A 27,179-nucleotide genomic window follows, 5' to 3' on the forward strand; every position below is an offset into this window, starting at 1 on the left:
TGTATATATATATATATATATATATATATATATATATATATGTATATGTGTATATATATATACGTATATATACTGTATATATATATGTATATATATATATACATATATTTACATAAAAAGTACAGTAAAACTGCAGGAAAGGGCACTGGGGGGTAATTAATGTGATTTTATTTTATTTTGAACGATATCAGTGTGTTTGGTGCATTTTACATTTGAATTTGCCGCCGGTTCCACCCCCCGGCGGACGTCACGTCGCCGGAGACGGAAGCCGGGGCTTGCAGACGATCGGGAGGAAGCTCCGCCGCCGCACACCGCTCGCAGTCTTCGCTGGATCCCGGAGAAAAGGTAAGTAAAACCTCCTCCAGCATCCAGCGATCTTCCTAGCGCTACCCCGAGTGTGACTCGGGGTTACCGCTTTTGGCACTAAAATCTAACCCCGAGTCACACTCGGGAATACCGCTAGGAAGGTTAAAGTGACTCTAATTAACCCCAAATAAAAGTTCAGCTGTTCTAGTAGGTCTTTCCTGACATTTTCTTAGTTGAAGCCTAGAGAAAAAGCCATGGTCAACAGGAAGCTTCCAAAGCATCAGAGGGATCTCATTGTTAAAAGGTATCAGTCAGCCGAAGGGTACAAAATATTTTTTAAAAGCAGATGTTTTGGAACTACATTTCCCATGATGCTCAGCTACACTGCAGAGTACATGAGCATCATGGGAAATGTAGTTCCAAAACATCTGGGGTGCCAAGGTTCGCCATCACTGATTTAGAGGAATAGTGCCCTATTGTTGGTGTCAAATAGGAGAAATGGTGCCCCATTGTTGATATCAGTTGGCAGAAAAGTATCAGTGGGAGAAATGCCCAAAGGGCCAGATAAAGGCATGCAAAGGGCCGCATCCTGCCCCTGGGCCGCAGTTTGGAGACCACTGCTCTAGACCATTGTTTCTCAACCTTTTTTTGGTCACCCTTTTAAAATTCTGCACAATTTCGAGGCACCTCATTCAAAAAATTTAAAAAACGAAACTAATATTTTTACAAAACGCAGCAACCTCCACACATGTAGGACACCCAACGTTAGAGGCGATTTATTCTTCCAAAGTAAATATACCTTTGCACACTTGTATGATACCAATGATGGGGCGCTATTCCTCCCAATGATGCCAATGATCGGGAGCTATTCCTCCCAATAATACCAATGACGGGGAGCTAGTATTCCCAATGATACCAATGATGGGGCGCTATTCCTCCCAATGATACCAATGATGGGGTGCTATTCCTCCCAATGATACCAATGACGGGGCGCTATTCCTCCCAATGATACCAATGACGGGGTGCTATTCCTCCCAATGATACCAATGACGGGGCGCTATTCCTCCCAATGATACCAATGACGGGGCGCTATTCCTCCCAATGATACCAATGACAAGGCGCTATTCCTCCCAATGATACCAATGATCGGGAGCTATTCCTCCCAATGATACCAATGACGGGGCGCTATTCCTCCCAATGATACCAATGACGGGGTGCTATTCCTCCCAATGATGCCAATGATCGGGAGCTATTCCTCCCAATGATACCAATGACGGGGCGCTATTCGTCCCAATGATACCAATGACGGGGCGCTATTCCTCCCAATGATACCAATGACGGGACGCTGTTCCTCCCAATGATACCAATGACAAGGCGCTATTCCTCCCAATGATACCAATGACGGGGCGCTATTCCTGCCAATGATACCAATGACGGGGCGCTATTCCTCCCAATGATACCAATGACAAGGCGCTATTCCTCCCAATGATACCAATGACAAGGCGCTATTCCTCCCAATGATACCAATGACAAGGCGCTATTCCTCCCAATGATACCAATGGTGGGGCGCTATTCCTCCCAATGATCCCAAACTTAGTGATGTTTACTCCCACTGATGCCAGGAAAACTTTCACTCCTGCTAGACAATAAACTGGCCCTTTGTTTAGAAAGTTTGGAGAACTCTGGCCTAGAAGAAGTAGTCAATGGACTACAAGTGCAGTGATCTGCTCCATTGAGCTCTGTGAGTCCTTCTACTGTGGTGGGATCTTTTTGAATGTCTACACAAAGGAGGCTTTTCCAGAAACATAACATACCTAAAATGCATATATGATCTTATGGGAGTCAGGGTCACTTAAGCAGCATAGGCATGCCATACTCTGGCATGTGTACAAATATATCTGTGAAGTCTTGTGTAGCCCCAGACGTTCCATCTGAACAGCTTTACTAAATTTTCTCTTTTTCTTTAGTTTGTCAAGTTTGCAAATATTGAAGAGGACACCCCCTCCTATCACAGGCGCTACGATTTCTTTGTCTCCCGATTTAGCGCAATGTGCCACTCCTGTCACAGCGACCCTGAAGTGCAAACCGAGTAAGTCGAAAGTGGAAGTTCTATGACATGACATTTAATTTTTAGAACAAGCTCTGAGATAATTACACCTAGAGCTGAGCTCCAGCCAAGTACACAATTCATGTTGTACATAATTCATGTCAATGTTGTAATAAAAAAGCAACATTAGATAGAAATGAACAAACATTAGGTGAATAAATAAAATCATACTTGCCTTACATCTCCGCTTCAACTTGTGGGACACCTAGGCAAGGTGGACGAGATCCTGGGAAAGCTGAGGAACCCAAATCCCAAGAAGACTATTCAGCACAGTGCCCCAACATCTTTAATGGGATTTGGGATCCTCCTTTTTCCCAGGGTCTACCTACTGAAGCCAGTATGTAAGTGACGTACATTTTGGATTTATTTATTTTTTTAACCACTTTACCACTAGAGGATTTTGCTGTCTTACGTCTGGGCCACTTTTTGCGATTCAGCACTGTGCGACTTTAACTGACAATTGCGCGGTCGTGCAACGCCATTCCCAAACGAAATTTGCGTCCTTTTTTTCCCACAAACGGAGCTTTCTTTTGTTGGTATTTGATCACCTGTGCGATTTTTACTTTTTGCGCTATAAACAAAAAAAGAGCGTAAATTTTGAAAAAATAACAATATTTTTCACATTTTTTTTATATGAAATTCCCCCAAAAAAATGTAAAAATCTAAATTTTTTTAAATTTTTGGCCAATATGTATTCTGCTACCTATGTTTGGTAAAAAAAAAATCACAATAAGCGTATTATGATTGGTTTTCGCAAAAGTTATTGCGTTTACTAACTAAGGGAAAGATTTCTGTCATTTTTGGTGTTTTTTTTTTTTTTAACGAGTAATGGCGGCGATCTGCGATTTTTTTTTTGCGGGACTGTGACATTGTGGCAGACAGATCGGACCCTTAACTGACATTTTTGACACTTTTGGGGTTACCAGTGACATTACTGCAGTAATCAGTGCTATACATATGCACTGTTACTGTAAAAATGACACTGACAGGGAAGGGGTTAATTTTATTGGAGAGGGAGGGGTTAATATATGCCTGGTGCTTACTAATGTCTGTGGGGGGAGGTGACTGTGTGACACAAGGACAAGTCGAGGGTTCAGCTATGCTGAACCCTGCAATATGACCCTGCCTGTCACTTAGGAGATCCGCCCGCTTGGGTTTATACAAGCAGGCGGATCGCCACACTCGATTCCCCGACGATCGCCGCTGCTCCTCCCCTGGCCCGACTCCCGCTGTGACTGAATACAGCGGGAGCGAGCTTCCGGCAGCGCGCGCGCGCCGCCGAGAAAAGGGAGTGTCTGGCGACGTAGGTCTACGTCGCCAGACGATAACGAACCACTTTGCCGCAGTAGAGCTCGAGTGAGCGGACGGCAAGTGGTTAATATGTAACTCTTCCTTATCTTAATGGTTGGATGTGGAGTTTAAGGCTCCATTCACATATGCTGCAGCCGCTGCTCACAGCATGGGGTCCGGTGCGTCCCTGTTGACCAATTCAGGTGCGTATCAGTTTTTGCCTAAATTCGCACCTGAATCGGAACAAAAGAAGCACAGGACCCTTTTTAAATGCAGATTGCTGTAGCCCCGGAAATATGTGAACCGTCTCCATTGAGATAATTAAGACAAAGGTGACCAGCGCTATGGATTTATGGGGTGAATGCAGAAAAAAATCACGGTGTAAGCTGCCAACAACCAAACGCAACGAATTGGGTTGGAAATAAAATATGTGCAAGTGGGGTTGTGAACGGCGCTACCGTATTACAAGAATATAGCAATAATGTGCTTTACTAGCGTGAGTAGTGGTGTGGAATGATACCACTTATATGTGACGTGAATAAATAAATAAATAAATTTTGTAAAGTGCAATTTTTTAAAAAGTGCCTTATAAAGGATAAACAGAGATCAGTTGAGATAAAATGTATATATGCCTTGTATCTTTAAATATTACAGTAATAAAGTGCATAAGTGCTAGTGCAAAGAAAGAGACACAAGGCTGAAATAAAATGGTGATATTTTATTTAAAACAAACAAGTGAAGCATGTAGCCATCCTCACTATAAAGCAGAGGTGATGGTGCTCAGTGGAGAGAAAAGAATTAAATAATAAGTGCTGCTATGAGCAAACGATAATAAGCATATAAACTGAAATTAATTAGTGTAAGATAAATTAGATCGATGAATGAATGTGATGATTTCGGGTTGCAACAACCTGCGTGACCGCTAGGTGTCGCACCCTGCTATACGACCTGATATGTCTTAGTTGCAGGAGGGTACAGTGTATGGGTTCCGCTGTCCCTTCTGGCTTCCTTGTGGGTCTGTGTGTTCCTCAGAAAGAAAGAAGGAGACCCCTAGGTACCATATCCAAACAACATAACAGGAAAAAGTGTAGAGACTCACAGGGAAGTTCTAGGCTGTCCGCGATCAGTGTTGTGTGGCCGGGAAGCTTCCGCGGTCCACGGCTCTGGCTCCGGGTGCCGGAAATGACGTAAGACGTCGCAGACTCCGCCCTACCGGTTTCGTCACAAGACGTCTACTAGGAGCGGCGTCTGTAGTAGACGTCTTGTGACGAAACCGGTAGGGCGGAGTCTGCGACGTCTTACGTCATTTCCGGCACCCGGAGCCAGAGCCGTGGAACGCGGAAGCTTCCCGGCCACACAACACTGATTGCGGACAGCCTAGAACTTCCCTGTGAGTCTCTACACTTTTTCCTGTTATGTTGTTTGGATATGGTACCTAGAAGTCTCCTTCTTTCTTTCTGAGGAACACACAGACCCACAAGGAAGCCAGAAGGGACAGCGGAACCCATACACGGTACCCTCCTGCAACTAAGACATATCAGGTCGTATAGCAGGGTGCGACACCTAGCGGTCACGCAGGTTGTTGCAACCCGAAATCATCACATTCATTCATCGATCTAATTTATCTTACACTAATTAATTTCAGTTTATATGCTTATTATCGTTTGCTCATAGCAGCACTTATTATTTAATTCTTTTCTCTCCACTGAGCACCATCACCTCTGCTTTATAGTGAGGATGGCTACATGCTTCACTTGTTTGTTTTAAATAAAATATCACCATTTTATTTCAGCCTTGTGTCTCTTTCTTTGCACTAGCACTTATGCACTTTATTACTGTAATATTTAAAGATACAAGGCATATATACATTTTATCTCAACTGATCTCTGTTTATCCTTTATAAGGCACTTTTTAAAAAATTGCACTTTTTAAAAAATTGCACTTTACAAAATTGATTTATTTATTTATTCATGTCACATATAAGTGGTATCATTCCACACCACTACTCACGCTAGTAAAGCACATTATTGCTATATTCTTGTAATACGGTAGCGCCGTTCACAACCCCACTTGCACATATTTTATTTTCGTCTCCATTGAGAGCCAGTCACACTCTCCTCTCATGCAAATTGGGTGCGGGGAAACCCACATACAATCCGCATATGTGTAAACCCAGCCTTACAGTTAAAGTAGAAGTTCAGGCAAAACCTATCTAACACTAAACCTGCTCTCTGCCACATTCTAAGCCTAATCTATCTAACCCTGTAAAGCAAAAATCGCTGTACTTACCTATTTTGCAGCCAGTCCGGTCCCAGCATCAGCTGTCAGTGGCGGCTTCAGTGTGGAGGCGGGTGCAAGAGAGGCAGCCGACAACGGCTGCCCCATAGTAACTCTATTGGTGATATCACTTCGCAAACCATATCACAGCCGTTGTCGGTCCTCTCCTGCACAGACCTTCCACCACTGGAGACTGGTCCGGATCAGCTGCAGAAAAGGTAAGTATAGCAAATTTTGCTTTACAGGGTTAGAATGTAGCAGAGAGCCGGTTTAGCGTTAGTTTTTGCCCGGACTTACACTTTAAAGCGTTTGTTACCCCAACATTTCATATTCATGTCTGCTATACCATGTACATGTATGAGAACGTCTCCTGTTCTTTGTATTGCTTCCTATGTGTGAATTCCCTGGTGTTCCTGCCAGCCCCTCTGACTTCCTTTTAAAAACTAACCACACTAAGCAGGAGAGCACACCACGGTCAGTGTGCTCTCTTCCTCCATTTATCAGACTTGTCCTGACACCCCCCCCCCCCTACACAGCCATTCCCTGGGAAGATCAGTGTGCTGTTGCTGCTCCTCCCCCCAGCTCTTATGCAGCTGAGAACAGAGGTATGGTGATCATGTATTTAAAAAAAAAAAAGTGTATGTATGTACATGTGTATGTATGTATGTATATATATATATATATATATATATATATATATATATATATATATATATATATATATATATATAATATGTTTATGTGTGTATATATATATATATATATGTTTATGTGTGTATATATATATATATATATATGTTTATGTGTGTATATATATATATATGTTTATGTGTGTATATATATATATATATATATATATATATATGTTTATGTGTGTGTATATATATATATATATATATATATATATATGTTTGTGTGTATATGTTTATGTATATATGTATGTATGTATGTATATATATATATATATAATTATTTTTTTTTATTTAATCTATACACAAGTGTTTGGCCCTTTATTTCTATTTGAAGCTGAATGGTGGTTTTGCCAGGTGATCGTTTACAACCACTCCAGGCTGAAATGAATAAAAATAAAAAAAAACACACACCCGTTCATTAACACATCATTATGTGTAAATTCTTTTTAATGCAAGCAGTGACAGTAACTCAATTTAAACCTGGCATCAGCCTTTGCAGCAGAGTGGAGTAGAGAGAAGCAGCACAATCTGCTGTGCTGCTGTATAAGAAGTAGGCTGGTAGAAGGAGAGAGCAGAGTGACAGGTGATTTCATCAGTGTGCTTCATCTCCTTATCTGGCCAGTCGCATGGTAAGTGTGGGGGGTGGAACTGCAAGTGAAAGTGAAACTGCATCAAAGAAAGTTCCGGGTCCCTAACTCTGCTAAACAGAACTGTGCTGTGTGGTAGAGCTTGGTTTTCTTTTTTGGCAGCTAAAAAGCCTCTCAAATATGTGTTGTATCAGATTTTATCAGTGTGTTTAGCTGTTTGCTCAGAGTTTAGCTGTAAGTGGACCTGGACTTTCAGTGCAGGATCCTCTTTTGTAACACTCCCAATAACTATAAAATGTAATCCAATGATGTCAGTATATATCATTATAATTATATTATATTTTTATTATCTTGCCTCCGGAATGAGCCCATCTTTCTCTATTAACTCTTTCTTTTAATTCCACCTTGTCCTGTAGAATAAGAATTGCAGGGATTCGGGGGATCCAAGGTGTTGTCCGTAAAACCGTAAACGATGAGCTTCGCGCGACAATCTGGGAGCCGCAGCACATGGATAAAATCGTCCCATCATTGCTGTTCAATATGCAGAAGATCGAGGACAATGACAGGTATGAGGGTAAAGAGGACCAGAACATCGGGGCCTCAATGACATGGCCTTTATGTACCAGCTGCATCAAATATCCAGAAGATTCCTGCAGCTAGATTCACAGGTGGATGCATAGTTGTGGCCGCTCAGCACGTACAAAGCAATGACAGGCTGACAGTGGCTGCAGCTGTCTGTGGGTGTTCGGATGTAATTGCACGTGAAGTGATTATCTCCAGTTAGGGAGAGATGATTGTCCCGGACTCAGAGTTTGTGTCCAGGGCTGATCATCTCTCCATAACCGCAGGTAATCGTTCCATGTGTGATTACATCCAAACTCCTATGGACAACTGCAGCCGCTGTCAGCCTGTCACTTCTTTCTGCAGGCTGAGCGGCCACAACTATGCATCAACCTGTGGATCCAGCTGTAGGAGTAAGCTGGATTCATGCTTCAGCTGGCACATTTTTTTTTGTCTGGGGGGTCGTAGCTCTAAAAATTGAACTTTAGTCAGAAAATTAAGTCCTAGATCACGTCAGGCTTGCTCCTTTTGCAGGTATAGCTATATAAAACGTTAAAAAAATGTGGCAAACAATATATGTATAAATATAATTAATGTGCACAAACTCAAAAAAAACAAAAATGCAGTGAAAAAAAAGTCTAAGTCTGTAAATTAATAAAGTGCTTCTTAGGCCTCTTGCACACAATACTCCTGTTTGAGGATCTACCTATTCATCTGAGTTTTTTTTTTTTTTTTTTGTATGTATTTGCACTTCTTTTCATGCATATGCGTTCGCGCACATGCGCAGAGACTTATTCTTACTTTCTTGCTCTGCACATCATGTAAATGGCCATTTGCACACATTTGTGCGCCGATTCCCGGTCGTTCCAGTCCCAGGCAGGAAGTCGAGTGAGGGCAAGGTGGCCCCCACTCAACTCTATGGCCTTGGAGGACCGGAGCGACGTCATACGACATCATCAATGACTTTTTTTTTTTTTTTTCGCTTGTAGGTGTAGATGTGAGGTATTTTTGACCCCGGATCTCACATTAGAGGTCCTGTCATGCTTATTTCTATTACAAGGGATGTTTACATTCCTTGTATTCGTAATAAAAGTGATCAAAAAATTGTTTTTAAAAGGGACAGTGTAAAAATAAAAGGTAAAATAAATAAGGAAAAAAAATAAAGCGAACGCATGCGCAAGTCGCGCCCACATATGTAAACAATGTTTAAACCACACATGTGAGGTATCGCCGCAATTGTTAGAGTGAGAGCAATAATTCTAGCCCTAGACCTCCTCTGTAACTCTAAACTGCTGACCTGTAGACATTTTTAATGCGTCGCCTATAGAGATTAGAGATAGAGAAAAAAATGGAGATCATTGCAATACTTTGTCACACCGTATTTGTGCAGCGGTCTTACAAACACAACTTTTTTTGGAAAAAGTAGTACCGATGCTGGATGGACTATTGTCTTTATTCAACCTCAACTACTATGTACCTATGTTAGTCGCCATTCTACGAGTGTACGTAATTTTCGAAGCATGACATGTTGGTTTTTTATTTACTCGGCATAACATTATCTTTTACATTGTAGAAAAAAAATTGGGCTAACTTTACTGTTTTCTTAATTTTTTAATTCAAAAAAGGATATTTTTCCAAAAAAAGTTGCGTTTGTAAGACCGCTGCACAAATACGGTGTGACATAAAGTATTGCAATGATCTCCATTTTTTTTCTCTAGGGTCTCTGCTAAAATATATATAATAATATATATAATATTTTGGGTTTTTCTAGTAAAAAATACTGATTTTAACTTGTAAACAACAAGTGTCAGAAATAGGCCTGGTCCTAAAAAAAAAAAAAAAAAAAAAAACCTAGACTTTCCAATCACTTTAACCACTTTAGACCCGCAAGGATTTGCCCCCTTTCTGACCAGGCCATATTTTGCGATTCGGCACTGCGTTATTTTAGCAGACAATTGTCGTGCGACGCTGTACCAATACCAAATGTCCGTCCTTTTTTCCCCACTAATAGAGCTTTCTTTTGGTGGTATTTGGTCACCTGTGCGATTTTTTATTTTTTGCGCTATAAACAAAAAAACAGAGACAATTTAAAAAAAAAAAAAAAAAATTCACATTCTGCTATATGACATTCTCAAAAAAAAAAAAATTTAAAAATCAATTTTTTTTAACATTTTAGGCCAATTTGTTACCTGCTACAAATTTTTGGTAAAAAAAAAAAATCGCAATAAGCGTATTTTGATTGCTTTGCGCAAAAGTTATTGCGTCTACTAACTACGGGAAAGATTTATGTCCTTTTTATTTATTTATTTTTACTAGTAATGTCGGCGATCTGCGATTTATTGCAGGACTGCGACATTGCAGCGGACAGATCGGACCCCTAACTGACACTTTTGACACTTTTGGGGGACCAGTGACATTACTACAGTAATCAGTGCTAAAAATATGCACTGTTACTGTAATAATGACACTGGCAGGAAGGGGCTTAATGCTGGGAGTGATCAAGGGGTTAAATGCATGCCTAATGCTTACTGACTTGTGTGTGTGTGGTGGGGGGGTTCTGTGACAGGCACAGAGATCGCAGTTTCAGCATAGCTGAAACTGCTGATCTGTCCCTGCCTGTCAGTGAGAAGACCCGCCTGTTTTTTGTTTACATAAGCAGGCGGGTCTTCTCTCCGTTTACCGGACAATTGTGGAAGGAAGGCGGCAATCACCGCCTCTCCTCTCATGGCCCAACTCCCACTGTGTCTAAACACAGCGGGAGCGCGCCACCGAAACCCCTTCCCCTCTACGTGACTGGACCCAGGGGAGCCTGCACTGCCCCAGTAATATTACTGTGGGCAGTCGGCAAGTGGTTAAGTAATGACAAAATTATCTTTGAATAAACAGGCTCGTAGCAGAAATTAGAAAATTGCTCGGGTCCATAGGGGGTGAACAGATGTGAGAGCCGAAGTGGTTAAAACCATCTCAGCTGATATGATGATGCTGTGTGCTCCCCATCAGTTTGAGTTCAGCATGTTTTCACTAACCTGGAGTTTACGCTAAAATCTTGCTTCCGCTGTTGCAGCGGAGAGATTGATTTTTACCTAATATGTGCCTAAGCTTGTCTCCTGCGGTATAGAAGTGACTACACAAAAATATTCCATCTCCGAATGTCGACAAGGTACAAAATGAACTCATCTGCACACAGGGAATCCATCAACAGCCATGTCACTTTGTCAGAATCAAAGCCGTCCTTCAGTTGTCTCCTCTGCACGTTATGTCACTTGCATTGTTAGCGAGCCGCAAATTCTGAAATAGACTTTTTATTTTTTCTTGCAGTCGAATTGGTCCCCCGGCATCCCCCAGCGTCACCGAAAAAGAGGAGAATCCTGGGGTCCTGGCAGAGAATTGCTTCAGAGAACTTCTCGGAAGAGCGGCGTATGGGCATATGAATAATGCTGTCCGCCCAGTGTTTGCGTATGTCTAACTTCTCCATTTCTATTTCTTTTAATCTTCATAAAAATTGTGTTTCTGAAGATGGTTTCTTTCTAACGTTATCTTGTCGGAATCAAAATGACTACCGAATGGCCACAGCAGATGTTATCCATTTGTTAAATATTTGTTTAGCCTGTAGGAGGGCTGATTTATTGACCCCCCCCCCCCCAATTTGTAGGCAAAGCCATTTGTAAACAGTTTATTCTTCCACCCCACCTTCAATAATATATACATACACACCTCCGCTCCTCTGATGCTCTTGGGAGGTATCACCGCGCCTCCCAGCAAAGCTGGAAGCTCAAAATCCATCAAGAATACACTCAAGTCCTTTTGCAGTTAATTCTCACAAGAATTTGAGACTCCAGCTCTGCCAGGAAGCACAGTGATATCACCCATGCCACCTGCCAGCCCCAAGGTAAGTACTTGTAACGGAACCGCGACCCACACTGTGTTTGTGGACTTCCGTCAGTTTACGGCTTCCTCCAGTCTTGAACATAGAGATCAGATATTCTAACCGCCCCCATACAAAACTAAACAGAACTTGTAGAGAACTGGAACTTTTATTGAACAATTCACATCAAATATATACAGGATGGTCATCCCCCTCTTGATCAGATTACCCCACCAGGTCAGGTGCCTGATTACATTATCATATGCAGATGAATTGTGTACAGAAATATAATTAACCTGAACTAATTATCTAAAGAACATGCATATTAAAAAAGAATAGCGCACACATGCAAAAGAAATGACTATCAAATATGAAGACAATTGAGCACCCCACCCCACCTCCCACACACACCTGTACTCTATCAGTGTCCACTATCAAGTAGATATAGGAGTCCCTTGTAGTGCAGTTGCACATCTCTCCCAGCAAGGAGTGTTGTCTCCAAGGGTTAGAGAGGCTGGATTCATCCTTTTTTTATGGATAGTGTAGGACCCACTGATAATGGGGTACTTTGACGTAGTGGTGGGCTTGAGCACGATATGGCCATATGGTGGGACCAAATCCCTATTTTTATTTATGGATTGTCTTCATATTTGATAGTCATTTCTTTTGTATGTGTGCGCTATTTTTATCTAAACAACAACCAGCACAAACTGTATTCTACTTTTCCACCAGTAACTAATAGATGACAATGATTCAATCAACCTGAGCCAATCAACTAGCAGACTGCTGTCTTTCGAGCTCCTGAAATACAATACATATTATCATAAGTGTAAACACAGAACCCACAGTAGATAACAGGTAAATAAATCAGCATATTCAACGACGTGTGGAAGACAAGTCGTTGAGCTGATATTAGCAACTGCTTTGAGTTTTTCTGTCTTGGGGAGACATGGACTTGAATCCAAAGTAACATTACTCCAAGGGCCCCACATATAGTGTCTGTCTTTCATTCCCAGTGACGGTGAGTACCGTCACAGTACTGTTTTTCAATAGTTTGGGTAAACAGTTTGTTTACAAATGGCTGTTTAACATCTTCCCGCCTAGCCATCAATCTGCTTTCCTCCTTCGGAGTGGACGTCCTTTAATGCCCTCTCATAAGGCGCTGCACAGCGGCCCGATCTGTCACTGGCTGTGTCCACCGGAGGTAAAACACCTTTATGCATGTAGTTCCCCTTCCAGCCCCCCTAAATACCTACCTGAGTCCAATCTCGATTCAGCGATGTGCACGGAAGAAGAGGCTCGATCTGCTCTCTTCCTCCTCATTGGCTCAGAGACAGTGGCTCTTGCTGCTGTCAATCACACCCAGTGATGTCGACAGCGAGGCTCTGGAGCAATCACGCACAAGTGCCCCCATAGCAAGCAGCTTGCTCTGGGGGCACTTGGCAGTGGGAGGAGTTAGGACCATCGGCAGGGGTCTTGAGGAGAGAAGGATTGGGACTGCATTGTGCAAAACCCTTACACAGAAGAAAAATTACATTTTGAATCACTCTAAAGAAAAAGCTAAATAATGCACATATTTTGCAAGGAAAAAATGTATTTTCTATTTTTTTCTACAAGAGCCTGCAAAGCATTTCACGTATAATCAGTGGATTGCGCATGCAATGACAGGCTCCTGCAGACCCATCCTTCAGCTTTCTGTCTGTACTTCCGTATGGGCATTCATTTAGAAAGCTGGAGGAAGTATCAATAGAAGTATCAATAGACTACGAGTGCACTGTTCAGCAAACTTGTAATCTATTGAGAACTACAAGCCGTCTGCCGTGGTGGAAGATGGGACTTGTTGTTTATTCATTTACAGATCTCTATGAATGAATGGTGCTACAGTGTGGGTGGGTGGAGCCCCGTAAAGCCGTGACAATTTCAAGGGTGCAAGAGGTAGCCCCATTGAAAGCATGTGATTGCTGATTGAGAGATTACATGTAAGTAGAGACGATTAACTGCGGGAGCCGGCAGCCCCCCATTGCTTTCAATGGGGCTTCTTCTTGCAGCTAGTCCTGGGAAACCCTGTTGGGGTTCTCAAATGTAATTGGAGGCAGGACGCATTCGCAGGTGTGAACGCACCCTTAATGTGACAGAGGCTGCAGGAGAAAGGACCCCCCTCCTGCATGCTGTCGCAGGTGGAAAGCCGATCCTTTAAGGGCTTAACATGCAATATGTTCCTAAAGTAGATGTAAACCCTTACATATACCCAGTGAAGTGAACAACCTCAGATGATACACAGAGATTAAACAAATCTCCCTACATACGTTTTATATGTGTATCTGCGGTCTTCAGCTTTCTACACTGTTTAGAAAGTAATTCATGTTAGAATTGTCTTCCTGTTCCAGCACTGGGTGTGGAGTCTTGGCACACACTGTGTGACAGCCGATTGGAAGAAAGGCACACCCCCGCCCTCCACATAGGCAGAGGAAGGCAGAAACACGCAGAGCTGTGCTGTGAATAGACAAGCTCTCTGCTAATCTATCTCTATGTACCCACCCCAACACAAATTTCCAGCTGCTTTTATTTCCCGTATCGGAGACCTTATCAGAAGTTATCATGCTGACAACAGAGGAATGGGGCAGCAGAAAGACACAGGACTTAGGGCTTTGGAGAGAGATACGTAAACACTACAGATATATGTGCCCAGGTCAGATTTTTGAAGGGGGTACATCCACTTTAAGCCTAAGGTGTAACCTGTTCCTAAAGGTGAACTTGCCCATTAAAGTGGTATTACAGGTTCAGCTTTTTTTTTTTTTTTTTTTTTTTAATAACAAACATGTCATACTTACCTGCTCTGTGTAGTGGTTTTGCACAGCGCAGCCCCGATCCCTCTCTTCTTGGGTCCCCGCAGGCGCTCTGGGCTCCTCCCCCTTGGCCAGTGCCCTCAATAGCAAGCCGCTTGCTATGGGGGGGCACTGGTGTGTGCTCGCATTCAAAAAACACACACAGCTACAACTTGGCCCAGCCCCCCGCTCTCTCCTCATTGGCTCACTGGCTACAACTGACAGCAATAGGAGCCAGTAGCTCCCACTGCTGTCTTTGCCAATGAGGAGAGGGAGTCCTGGTATAGCTCTTATGCACATCACTGGATCGAGAGGGGGCTCAGGTGAGTATTAGGGGGGCGCTCGGGGGGGGGGGAGCAGCACTTAGATTGCATAAAGGTAAAAAACCTCCAGCCTATACAATCGCCTTAAGTACTCCGTATTTTAAAATCTGATGCTTTTTTGGAGTTTTAATAGTAAAACATTTGTTTCTGCCTGCAAGCCTTTGTTTTCTTATATAAGTTACATTCATTCATTTTCTATAGCATTACCTCATCTTTGTAAACATATTTTTTTCCCCTCAAACTATTCAAATTTTCCTTTTCATCGGTAAGAAATGAAAACTTCCCTCCCAGTTTGGTCTTATTTTTCATGCTATTAATTAGAGAGCCGTGCATTGTTTGATATTATGTTACAGCAATACTCCACAGCTTGAAGAAAAGACGCAAACTATGTACTCTGCAAGTTATGTATCTTTAATGAAGCAACATTATAATTATGTTCCCATTATCCCGGGCACTTGTGTTGCCTTCTGATTCATGTTGTTACGGCCAATTACTGCAAAATATCTGTTTCGTTTTTTTTTTTTTCTTCTCAGCCACATCTCAGTATTTTAATAGCCTGTTTTTTTCAGAGGTGTTAATTAAATTTTGGATGGTGGGTGGGGGTGGTGTGGAAAGGTTTCGCTACTTTTTGGAACTGTACAAAATACGGCTTTTAGTCTTCCTTTAGTGGTTTATAAAAATGAATGCGGAACACATGGGAGGGTTGCTGGCTGATAAGATTATTTCTAAGGAAACGTCACTGTGTGTGTATATATATACAGTGGGTACGGAAAGTATTCAGACCCCCTTAAATTTTTCACTCTTTGTTATATTGCAGCCATTTGCTAAAATCATTTAGGTTCATTCTTCTTCCTCATGAATGTACACATAGCACCCCATGCTGACAGAAAAACACAGAATTGTTGACATTGTTGCAGATTTATTAAAAAAGAAAAACTGAAATATCCCATGGTCCTAAGTATTCAGACCCTTTGCTCAGTATTTAGTAGAAGCCCCCTTTTGATCTAATACAGCCAGGAGTCTTTTTGGGAAAGATGCAACAAGTCTTTCACACCTGGATTTGGGGATCCTCTGCCATTCCTCCTTGCAGATCCTCTCCAGTTCTGTCAGGTTGGATGGTAAACGTTGGTGGACAGCCATTTTTAGGTCTCTCCAGAGATGCTCAATTGGGTTTAAGTCAGGGCTCTGGCTGGGCCATTCAAGAACAGTCACGGAGTTGTTGTGAAGCCACTCCTTCGTTGTTTTAGCTGTGTGCTTAGGGTCATTGTCTTGTTGGAAGGTAAACCTTCGGCCCAGTCTGAGGTCCAGAGCACTCTGGAGAAGGTTTTTGTCCAGGATATCCCTGTACTTGGCCGCATTCATCTTTCCCTCGATTGCAACCAGTCGTCCTGTCCCTGCAGCTGAAAAACACCCCCACAGCATGATGCTGCCACCACCATGCTTCACTGTTGGGACTGTATTGGACAGGTGATGAGCAGTGCCTGGTTTTCTCCACACATACCGCTTAGAATTAAGGCCAAAAAGTTCTATTTTGGTCTCATCAGACCAGAGAATCTTATTTCTCACCATCTTGGAGTCCTCTAGGTGTTTTTTAGCAAACTCCATGTGGGCTTTCATGTGTCTTACACTGAGGAGAGGCTTCCGTCGGGCCACTCTGCCATAAAGCCCCGACTGGTGGAGGGCTGCAGTGATGGTTGACTTTCTACAACTTTCTCCCATCTCCTGACTGCATCTCTGGAGCTCAGCCACAGTGATCTTTGGGTTCTTCTTTACCTCTCTCACCAAGGCTCTTCTCCCCCGATAGCTCAGTTTGGCCGGACGGCCAGCTCTAGGAAGGGTTCTGGTCGTCCCAAACGTCTTCCATTTGAGGATTATGGAGGCCACTGTGCTCTTAGGAGCCTTAAGTGCAGCAGGAATCTTTTTGTAACCTTGGCCAGATCTGTGCCTTGCCACAATTCTGTCTCTGAGCTCTTCAGGCAGTTCCTTTGACCTCATGATTCTCATTTGCTCTGACATGCATTGTGATCTGGAAGGTCTTATATAGACAGGTGTGTGGCTTTCCTAATCAAGTCCAATCAGTATAATCAAACACAGCTGGACTCAAATGAAGGTGTAGAACCATCTCAAGGATGATCAGAAGAAATGGAAAGCACCTGAGTTAAATATATGAGTGTCACAGCAAAGGGTCTGAATACTTAGGACCATGTGATATTTCAGTTTTTCTTTTTTTTTTAAATCTGCAACAATGTCAACAATTCTGTGTTTTTCTGTCAGTATGGGGTGCTATGTGTACATTCATGAGGAAGAAGAATGAACCTAAATGATTTTAGCAAATGGCTGCAATATAACAAAGAGTGAAAAATTTAAGGGGGTCTGAATACTTTCCGTACCCACTGTATGTATGTATGTATGTGTATATATATATATATATATATATATATATATATATATATATATATATATATATATATATATATATATATAATGTGTGTGTGTGTATGTAAATATATATTATTGATCGACCAATATCGTTTTTTTACTACCGATACCGATATTTTGGTCATCGGATATCGGTATCGCCCGATATTTTCAGACATTAAAAAAAGTTTCTTTTTTTTTTTTTTTTAATGTCTACAGGTACTGTGGTGGAGGGATCTGGTGGTCTAAAAGACCCCAAACCCCTCCTCTGCACTTAAAGCAGAGTTCCAGCCTTTTCACTCACCTGTCCAACGGTCCAGCGATGCGCCAGCCCGAAGCCTCGATCCTCTTCCCTCTGGTCTCGGCGGCGCCGGCATCACTGCTGTCGGCACCCGGCTGTGACAGTTTGCGGCTTCACAGCCGGGTACCCACTGCGCATGCGCGAGTCGCGCTGCGCGTCTTGATTGGCCGGCAATCTTCTGGGACCTCTGACATGTCCCAGAATATTGCAGGGAGGGAGGGGGAGAGGAGAACTTCCGTTCAGGGCGCCGCGGCGCTCCGAGCGGAAGTGGGAGCGGGTACCTGTCAAAACTAGGTACCCGCTCCCCCCCAAAAAAAATGACATGCCAAATGTGGCATGTCAGGGGGTTAGAATACCTAAAGCGGAAGTTTCAAAACGCCAGGTTTGGCTGTTTTGAATGCTGTACGTTTTTTTAATTCTGCGCCGCCAGTACCCGGAAGTGATGTCATGACATCACTTCCGGGTACTCGGCGGCACCAAATTCAAAGAAATGGAGACCCGATCAGACGGCGGCGGGGAAGGTAGGATGCCCAGGTCTCCCGATGGGACAGGAAGGCAGCGGGGGGGAACACACGCTCCTTGGAATGACAGCCGAGCGGCTTCTCAGCCGCATCGGTTGTCATTATAAGACAGCCGAACATCGGCTATGGACACCGGTATCGGGGGGATGCCTCTAGCTGCAGGCATCACCCCGGTACAAGCACTTTCCCAAAATATTGGCAATATCAGTAAATCAAAAGGCCGATTCCGATATATCGGGCAAAGTGCATATCGGCCCTCAATATATCGGCTATGCTGATAATCGGTTGATCACTAATATATATATATATATATATATATATATATATATATATATATATATATATATATATATATATAATATATACATACACACACTACTCAAAAAAATGACAGGAATACATTTTAATCAGAGTATAATGTCAAGTCAATTAAACTCCTGGGATATTAATCTGGTCAGTTAAGTAGCAGAGGGGGTTGTTAATCATTTTCAGCTGCTTTGGTGTTGATGAAATTTACAACAGGTGCACTAGATGGACTGGAATAATGTGAATACTACTGCGCTAACAACCCTCAAATTAAAGCAAAGAAAGCTGCCAGCACATTAACTGACATCAAGATGTCACAATACAAATACAATACAAAGTGCAGCGCTAAGAAATGATAGATCTATTGTCACCAATATATCAAGGGTGAATTTATTTTATTTTTTTAATGATATTAGTCCAAACAATAGTGCAGAAACTCTTTAAATAAAAAATAAATCCAGTAAAAAGAATTTTTATGAAGAAATCAAATAAAAAGAATTTCATGAAGAATTCCAAACCGTGAAGTGTGAATCTTCCAAAATGGTGCATATGATGGAAACCAAGTGAAGAGCCCACGCCAGCAAGAGGGAGATATAGATATATGCTCACCAGTAGCCTTTTGAAGAAGTCTTATTAGACGAAACGCGTCAAGGGCCATACAATCTGTCAAGCGCCATCATTCCCTACTGCATCCAATGATTATTTCCTTTCCATCAAACGATTTGGCATCCTTTCGTTCCTAACACATTACCCAGTCCATATCAGTATAGATATCCAGCATGATATTTTTCCCTATTGAGATCTGAAGTGTTTTCACAGTGTTCCTTTAATTTTTTTAGAGCAGTGTTTGTATGTATGTGTGTGTGTGTATATATATATATATATATATATATATATATATATATATATATAAATGTATATGTATGTGTATAAAATTATAATAGCGGGTAAAGTAAATGTATTTCTAACGATGCTATTGACATGAAATGTTCCCCACTATTCGGTAACAACCCATGCAATCCATACATCCAAAGAGACCAAAACAAGTATTCAGAAATTAAGTTGTGTGTAATAAAATAGAATGACACAGGGAAAAAGTATTGAACAAGCTAACTGATATTTATTTAATACTTGTACAAAATCCTTTGTTGGTAATGACCGCTTTAAGACGGAGACATAGGGAGGGTCAGTTCTAGCCGTGTATTGTTAAGGTCAAAAACCTCTGTCCAGAACCGAGCCACCCTTGGATAGGTCCAGAACATATGGAAGAACGTGCCAATAGAAAACTGACAACCGGTACAATCCGGAGACTTCTTCGGATAAATCTAGTGTAACCTGTGAGGCGTATAATACACACAATGCAGGAATATTAACTTGTAGTATCTTACCTTTTAGATGGGATAAGCAGCTTAGAATTAGTTTCAAAACATTCCTCCCATGACTCTCTATCTAGAGTGTGAATGTCCATAATCCACTTTTCCCACCGTTTTTACCATCCTAGGTGACTCTACGCACAAGAGGGTCATGTATAACGTTGAAAGGGGTTTGGAAAGCTGTTCCTGTGCAAGGAGATCTTCCACTGGGTCAGTCTCCAAAATTGGGGAATCCGGAAACTGTGATCGAGCTGCATGACGCAATTGATAGTAATGATATTGCATCCAGCAGGGCAGCCCATACTTGACAGAGAGGTACCTAAAGGACAACAGAACAATGCTTGGCATACCATATCTCAGGGTTCTAACCCCGCGACTTGCTCAAATCTGTGGGTCAGGAATTATTCTAAAGTGTGTCAAATTGGGGTTACCCCACAAGGTGTTGTAGAGAGACTACTGGTTGGGCTTTAGAAAACTCTTTCTAGCCACAGTCCAGACCCTAAGGATAGACAGAGTGGTATAAGCCCAAGCACCCCTGTACACCCAAGTTGCCCAGTCCATGAGAGAGCCCAAAATGGCAGCCTCTAAACAGATTGTAGCCTTTGCCCTCGACCCCGTGAACCACCACCTGACTAGAATCGCTGCCCAGTAGTATACCTGAAGATTGGGTAAAGCAAGACCCCTGCACTGAACTGGTAATTCAAGTGGAGATTTTGCCAAGCGAGGGGTAGTGCCATGACAAAGAAAAGAGCCCACACAACGATCAGCCTTATGGAAAAACTCTGACCTAACCAGATAGGACAGTTTCTAAAGATCTAGTTAAATTTGGGAAGAAAAATCATTTTGAGCATGTTTATGCGGCCCATAGGATTTAAAGGCAATGAGGACCGCACAGCAAATTTTTCCTTCAACTGCCAAAGAATAGGTTAGAGATTGAGACTAGACGCTTCTCAGCTAAGTTGTAACCTTAATACCTAAATAATTGCAGTCGTGAGCCCACATGAAGATCTGATATTTAGTTCTTTCCATAGATTTTCTGTTGGATTTAAGTCAGGGGATTGGCTGGGCCATTCTAGCAGCTTTATTTTCTTTCTTTGAAACCAATTAGGGGTTTCCTTGGCTTTGTGTTTGGGATCATTGTCGTGCTGAAATGTCCACCCTTGTTTCATCTTCATCGTCCTGGTAGATGGCAGCAGATTTTTATCAAGAATGTCTTGGTACATTTTTCCATTCATCCTTCCATCAATGATATGAAGTTTGCCAGTACCGTATGCTGAAAAACAGCAACACACCATGATGTCCCCACCTCCAAACTTCACAGTTGGTATGGGGGTGTTTTTGGGGTGATGTGCAGTGACATTTGACCTCCAAACATGGTGTGTATTATGGCATCCAAAAATAGAATTTTACAGAAAGAAGTAATTTTCTATTTAGTGCCATACTGTAATTACTGCCTAGGTAGTATGTAAGTAGTGTTGATGCCTGCACATGCTTGCCAAGACCTTTGTGCGTCTGCTTGCCGTTACTAGGGCTTGTTCACATGCTAGTCTAAACCCACCTTAGCAAGCCCTCCAGGAAGCTGTAATCTACTGGTTCAGTCATCTGCAGCTGGGGCATTCCCCATCCCGCAGCCACACGTGTATATACACTCCTTGTGTACATACGGCTGCAGGTTGAGGAATGCCCTTCCCACAAATGCTTGGCCCAGTGCAGGTGACAGCTTGTTGGAGGGCTCGCTGGATTAGGATCTTAACACACTGTAGCTCATCCTTAGGCATGGCCTCTTTGCTTTAGTGGTTGTTTGCCAAGTCCCATGCATTTTGGTGTCTGCTTGCCGTGACCTCTGCACATCAGCTTGCCATGACCTCCATGCATCAGTGCCTGCTTGTCGGGACCTCTGCGCATCATTGTTCCTTTACTGTGACCTTTAACTGTTGGGTTTTGCATGCTATGACCTCTGCCCATCTGCATTTTCTTGCTTCAGCCTCTGCACATCTGTGTTTGCTTGCCATGACCGACGTGCAGCGCTGTCTTCTTGCCATGACCCCTGCATGTTGGATTTTTCCTGCTGTGATCTGAGTCTCATAATTTGTTTACCGTAACCTCTACTTATTGTCTTCTGCTTGCTGTCACCTCTGCGCATTGGCTTTTGTTTGCCACGATTTCTGCCCAAGGGCTTGTGCTTGCCTTGACCCTAAGGGTTCAGCTTGTGCGTTTTACTTTCAGATGACAACTTACTCTTGCTGTGGCTTTAGAGTAAAATATTGTGTACTTTCTGTGACTTTAGACCGTCTTGACATGCTATTCTTAATTTTAGGATGACTTGCTGTGTGCCCGGGTTCAGCTGGAAATAGCACAGTTCTCGCTTACTGCAACCTCCAGATGACATCTCGCTCTTGCGGTGTTCCCCACACATCAGCCCGTTCCCCTCTCCCCCCTCCGCACCACAGCATTGGTTACCCCCCCCACACACAGCGCGGGTTCCTCCTACCTCACGTCTGTGCTCCCCCACACGACAGCCCGCACCCCCCCCTCCCCCCCGCAGCACAGCCTGCGCTCCCCTGAACCACAGCCCACGCTTCCCTGCACCACAGCCGGCGTTTCCCCACACTCTCTTAGACCAGGGATCTCCAAATTTTCTAAACAAAGGGCCAGTTTACTGCACTTCAAACTTAAGGGAGCCAATCTGTGGCCAGTGGGAATAGTAAATGTCCTGATGTCAGTGGGAGTAAACAATGCCCTATCATTGGTGTAAGTGGAAGAGATAGCCCCATCATTGATGTCTGTGGGAGGAATAGTGCCCTATCGTTGGGTGTCTGTGGGAGGAATAGTGATCCATCATTGGTATCTGTGTCTGTGAGAGGAATAGTGCCCCATCATTGGTGTCGGTGTATGTGGGAGGAATAGTGCCCCATCATTGGTGTCTGTGGGAGGAATAGTGATCCATCATTGGTATCTGTGTCTGTGAGAGGAATAGTGCCCCATCATTGGTGTCGGTGTATGTGGGAGGAATAGTGCCTCATCATTGGTGTCTGTGGGAGGAATAGTGCCTCATCATTGGTGTCTGTGGGAGGAATAGTGCCTCATCATTGGTGTCAATGGGAGGAATAGTGCCCCATCATTGGTGTCGGTGTATGTGGGAGGAATAGTGCCTCATCATTGGTGTCTGTGGGAGGAATAGTGCCTCATCATTGGTGTCTGTGGGAGGAATAGTGCCTCATCATTGGTGTCTGTGGGAGGAATAGTCCCCCATCATTGGTGTCTGTGTCTGTGGGAGGAATAGTGCCCCATCATTGGTGTCTGTGGGAGGAATAGTCCCCCATCATTGGTGTCTGTGGGAGGAATAGTGATCCATCATTGGTGTTTATGTCTGTGGGAGGAATAGCGCCTCGTTGTTGGTGTCAGTGCCAGGAACTATGTCCCACTGTTGCTGATAGTGGGGGGTGGGGGGGGGGAGAGAAATGCCTCAAGGGCCAGATAACAGCTAGCGAAGAACTGCATTCGGCCCTCGGGCCTCAGTTTGGAGACCAGTCTGCCCATGTAGGAGAACAGAGAAAGAAAAAGTTATTTAAAGCCTTTTCACCAGAATCGGTGACAAGGGCAAATGTACCCCAAGATGTGGAGGGGAAGAGATACTAAACATTTGTGTTTTTTATTCTGCAGGCACCTAGACCATCACAAGCTGTGGGAGTCAAACGAGTTTGCTGTTTCCTGCTTTAAAATTATTATGTACTCTATTCAGGTTAGTAAGTTCATGCCAGTTCCCATTCAGCTTTCTTCTGTAACTCTCCATCGTTAAAGCATATTTCCACTTTAGAAGTCACATTTGAGAAAATCTCACTATATGTTTGTGTTCCCATTCGCACATCATGTGTAAAAAAAAAAAAAAAAAAAAAAAACGTCTTATCTTTTTAATGTTTCTCAGAACAAAGTGTCATTGTTTTGACTGCAAGGTTTTTTTTTTTTTTTTCTTTTAACAAAGTGAGTCTGTCCCAAGTCTGTCCTTAAGATACAATGCAAGAAGCCCAGCCTCTAAACCTTTAACCCTTTGTTAGGACAGAGAGCATTCAAATCTAGTTTACAATTGATCAGGTAAATCTGCCTCCAGAGTACAGACAGGGTTAAACATGGCAAACATAGCTGCCCAGAACTATGTTGCGGAAGAGAACTATGTAGTATTTTTACTTAGTAGAGGGTTAAGAATAGAGCATCTAAAAAAAGAAAGCTGCAATATTTTAAATACATCTTAAAGTTATGCTATGTAAATGGGGACATGTAACACATAAAAGTAGATGTTATTCCAGCTTGGTTGCAAAAGTAGAAATCTACTTTAATGCCCTGGTCACATATAAGTGTTATCAGGTTTCAAAAAATCCCCTGCGCGAGGTCGCCTTGGAAATTTAGAAATTGCGTCCTGGCGCCTAGACTTTTGTCAGCCCATTCGCTGTTGGCAACATTCAGACCCTCCTAACAGCCTCGTTACTGTTCTGTCCCCTATGCACTTATCTGTCTTGTGCAACCTTATCCTCCGCCTACGCCCGCTGGTGTGCATCTCCATACACCTAAAAACAGCCCTGGAAGCTGTGTAGAATCTTTGCAAAGGGTTCCTGGCCATTGGTTAGTATGGCCATGTGACAGCTCTGACCAATAAGAGTTTGTTCTTTCTTCTGAGACCAAACAAGAGACTCTGATTGGTCAGAACTGTCACATGACAATGCTAATCAATAGTCAGGAGCCCTTGCAGAAATTATGCTTCAAAAGCTATTCTTATGCACTCGAATGGTAAGCTTGGAGGTGTATAGTGCAAATATCCTTCTTCCATACCAGCAGCCTTGCTGCCTCCCTCAGTACAATGGGTATCCTTGGGAAAATGGCGCACCGACCTAGCTCATTACAAAAATAAATTTTAATTAAAATTAAAAGCAACAATTGTTATACATGGTGTATATAGGCATATCCTAGCATAGCAAATGAGATCAATCGCCTTCAGGTCTGCTGTAGTAAACCAGTGGTGTGGGAAGAGCAGGCGGCGTCTGTGATGGCTGACGCGTTTCAAGGGAGAACCCTTTTCCTCAGAGCCAAAGTGGTCAATAGGCAGACACTGCCTACTAGGGATGCACCGAAAATTTGGCCGCTGAAAATGATCAGCTAAAAATAGGGTTGTCGGCATTTTGCTGATGGAAAAGAAGGTGCCAAAAATGCATGCAATTTTAACACGCCTATGGTGCATTTTTCATAGGTCATGTGACTCAAAAACGCAACACGGGTGCATTTTTGATGTTCTTGCTGCCTTTTCAAAGCATTTCAATGGGGAGGTGTGTTTTTTTTTAACTGACCAAAAATGCAGCAAGTAGGGTTTTTAGCACCAAAGGACCAGTATAAAGGCATAAATAGAATTTAAAGAAATGCATTTTTCTTGAGCTTTCTTGCATTTTTTTTTTTTTAACGCAAAAGCACTTCAAACATCTGCTTAGTGTAAAAGCAGCCTATCGACCAAAAAGGTACCGGTAATGCCCAAAAATAAATTCTTATTTAAATTCATGATCTTAATTAAAAAGACTTGTATAATACAGTTTTATATATATATAAAAAAAAATAATTTCGCAATAAGGGGCTTGACTTCAGTGTGACTCACAATCACATGGTACTTTTTGGCATACTACCCAAATTAGAATATTCCCATAACAGACTTGTATTCTCACAGGAAGCTATTTCAGACATAACTGAACAAACAAGATGTTATGACTATGAATCAAGGATATCTACATGAGAAATAGAGAAGAATATACAGTATTAAAACACCATTCACCCTTCAAAAACCTCAAACCCTCCAAGGGGCATAGATATCCCTGGATAAAATCCCCTGCACTAAAGGCTATATCACATTTTAAATCCGCGATCTGTGAATGAAGAAACTACAAGTCCCATCTTCCACTGCGGCAGACAGACCTGTAGTTCTCAATGAGCTACAAGTGTGCTGATCAGCGCCCTTGTAGTCCATTGACACTTCCAGAAGCTCAGTAACTGTCTGACCATGCAGGGGTATGGGCAGAGAAGCTGTAGGCAGTAGTGGGGCATTGAAATGAAAATTCAAGTGCTGAAACCGAAAATTGAAGATGCATTTAGCCGAAACTGAAATTTGACATTTTAAAAAAAATATATATTTTCTGTTGTTCTAACTATATATGCTCGGGACATTTCCTGAAATAAACAAACCTGCTTTGACTCTACCCTTGTGTATGTCTCTGTGTGTTCCCAAATATTCGTAGGGAGTCCATCTAGCCGTCCGGTTCAAAAGTCCCTAACCGTTTTGGGATTGGATTTCTTAATAGTAAAAAGAAAAAAAAAATAGTTGCTGGATTAGAATCCTATAATCTAACCAGTTGATTAATAAATGTCAATACTGATTGGCTTGAAGGCAACAACTTATATCTGTGATTGTGTTTTATCAGTATTGGCTGTTATCTTTGGATTACTCTGTGTGTCACAATAATGGTACCCCTGTGTTTTTCAGGCTCAGTACTCTCATCATGTGATCCAGCAGATTCTTGGGCACCTGGATCATCACAAGAAGGATTCTCCACGCATACGAGCCGGCATTGTACAGGTTCTTCTGGAAGCAGTCGCCATTGCCGCTAAAGGCTCCATTGGTACGTAGTCTGCTGTATTTTCTGCTTTTCTGCCTGTAATATCTGCACCATCCTACAGTATGAAAGTTGTCTTCAAAACGGAATGTGAGGAATAATGGGGAACACTTTTCCTGGTGACATCCATCGAAGTAGGGTAGTTTTCCTTAGTTTGGAGAGATTTCCTTTTACTTCCTGTTTGTTGGGTGGACAGGAAGTTAAAGCGGTGTTCCAGCCTCCCCCTCCTGCAGTCTCTCTGGTGGGGGGTAAAACCTGCTGGATGTGTAATGTACCAAGAGTAATCTCTTCCACCGGCGGTGTTGGTCTACCAAGATACGGGGAGGTTTTTCCTCTTAACTTCCCTTATCTTGCAAGTATTTTTGGTCTGTACTGGCCACATCGCCTTCATCTATCCTATTACCATCTGATCCCATTATATATCCCTATGGATCCATAGGGTGATTTTTCATCGAACCCTGGATGTATGGGCTATCCTGAAAGGTAGACTATTCTAATAGCCTACTACCAGTCCCCACACTACAAGGGTCTCCGGGACCTCTGGATAGATGACCCTATTTATCAACCCACAGGATGACTTGATGCCTTCATTTTTTCCTCTGTGGCTTGTTTTTACATAAGGGATACAATAACATTGTGTGTAGTACTCTGAAGTACACTTGCTGGATCCTGATAAAGCTCCTACAGCGAAACGCGTTGATCCATCAAAGAACCTTTACATGCGCCTCCTTTTTGGAGATATGTACCGTACTATGTACAACAATTATGATTATCTCTACTTTT

General features: G+C 42.6%; 1 protein-coding gene across 1 annotated transcript in view; it reads left to right on the forward strand.

Annotated features, from left to right (window-relative positions):
- EFR3A (EFR3 homolog A) overlaps positions 1-27,179 on the forward strand; it is a 284,658-nt gene that overhangs the window by 126,926 nt on the left and 130,553 nt on the right. The window contains exons 6-10 of the mRNA XM_082258096.1: positions 2,274-2,395; positions 7,676-7,825; positions 11,139-11,276; positions 23,416-23,494; positions 26,267-26,402. Of these exons, the coding sequence (XP_082114222.1) occupies positions 2,274-2,395; positions 7,676-7,825; positions 11,139-11,276; positions 23,416-23,494; positions 26,267-26,402 (625 nt within the window). The remainder of the gene's footprint in view (positions 1-2,273; positions 2,396-7,675; positions 7,826-11,138; positions 11,277-23,415; positions 23,495-26,266; positions 26,403-27,179) is intronic.

This window comes from Pelophylax lessonae (genome assembly GCF_965119305.1).
Source record: "Pelophylax lessonae genome assembly, chromosome: 5".
Classification (NCBI taxonomy): domain Eukaryota; kingdom Metazoa; phylum Chordata; class Amphibia; order Anura; family Ranidae; genus Pelophylax; species Pelophylax lessonae.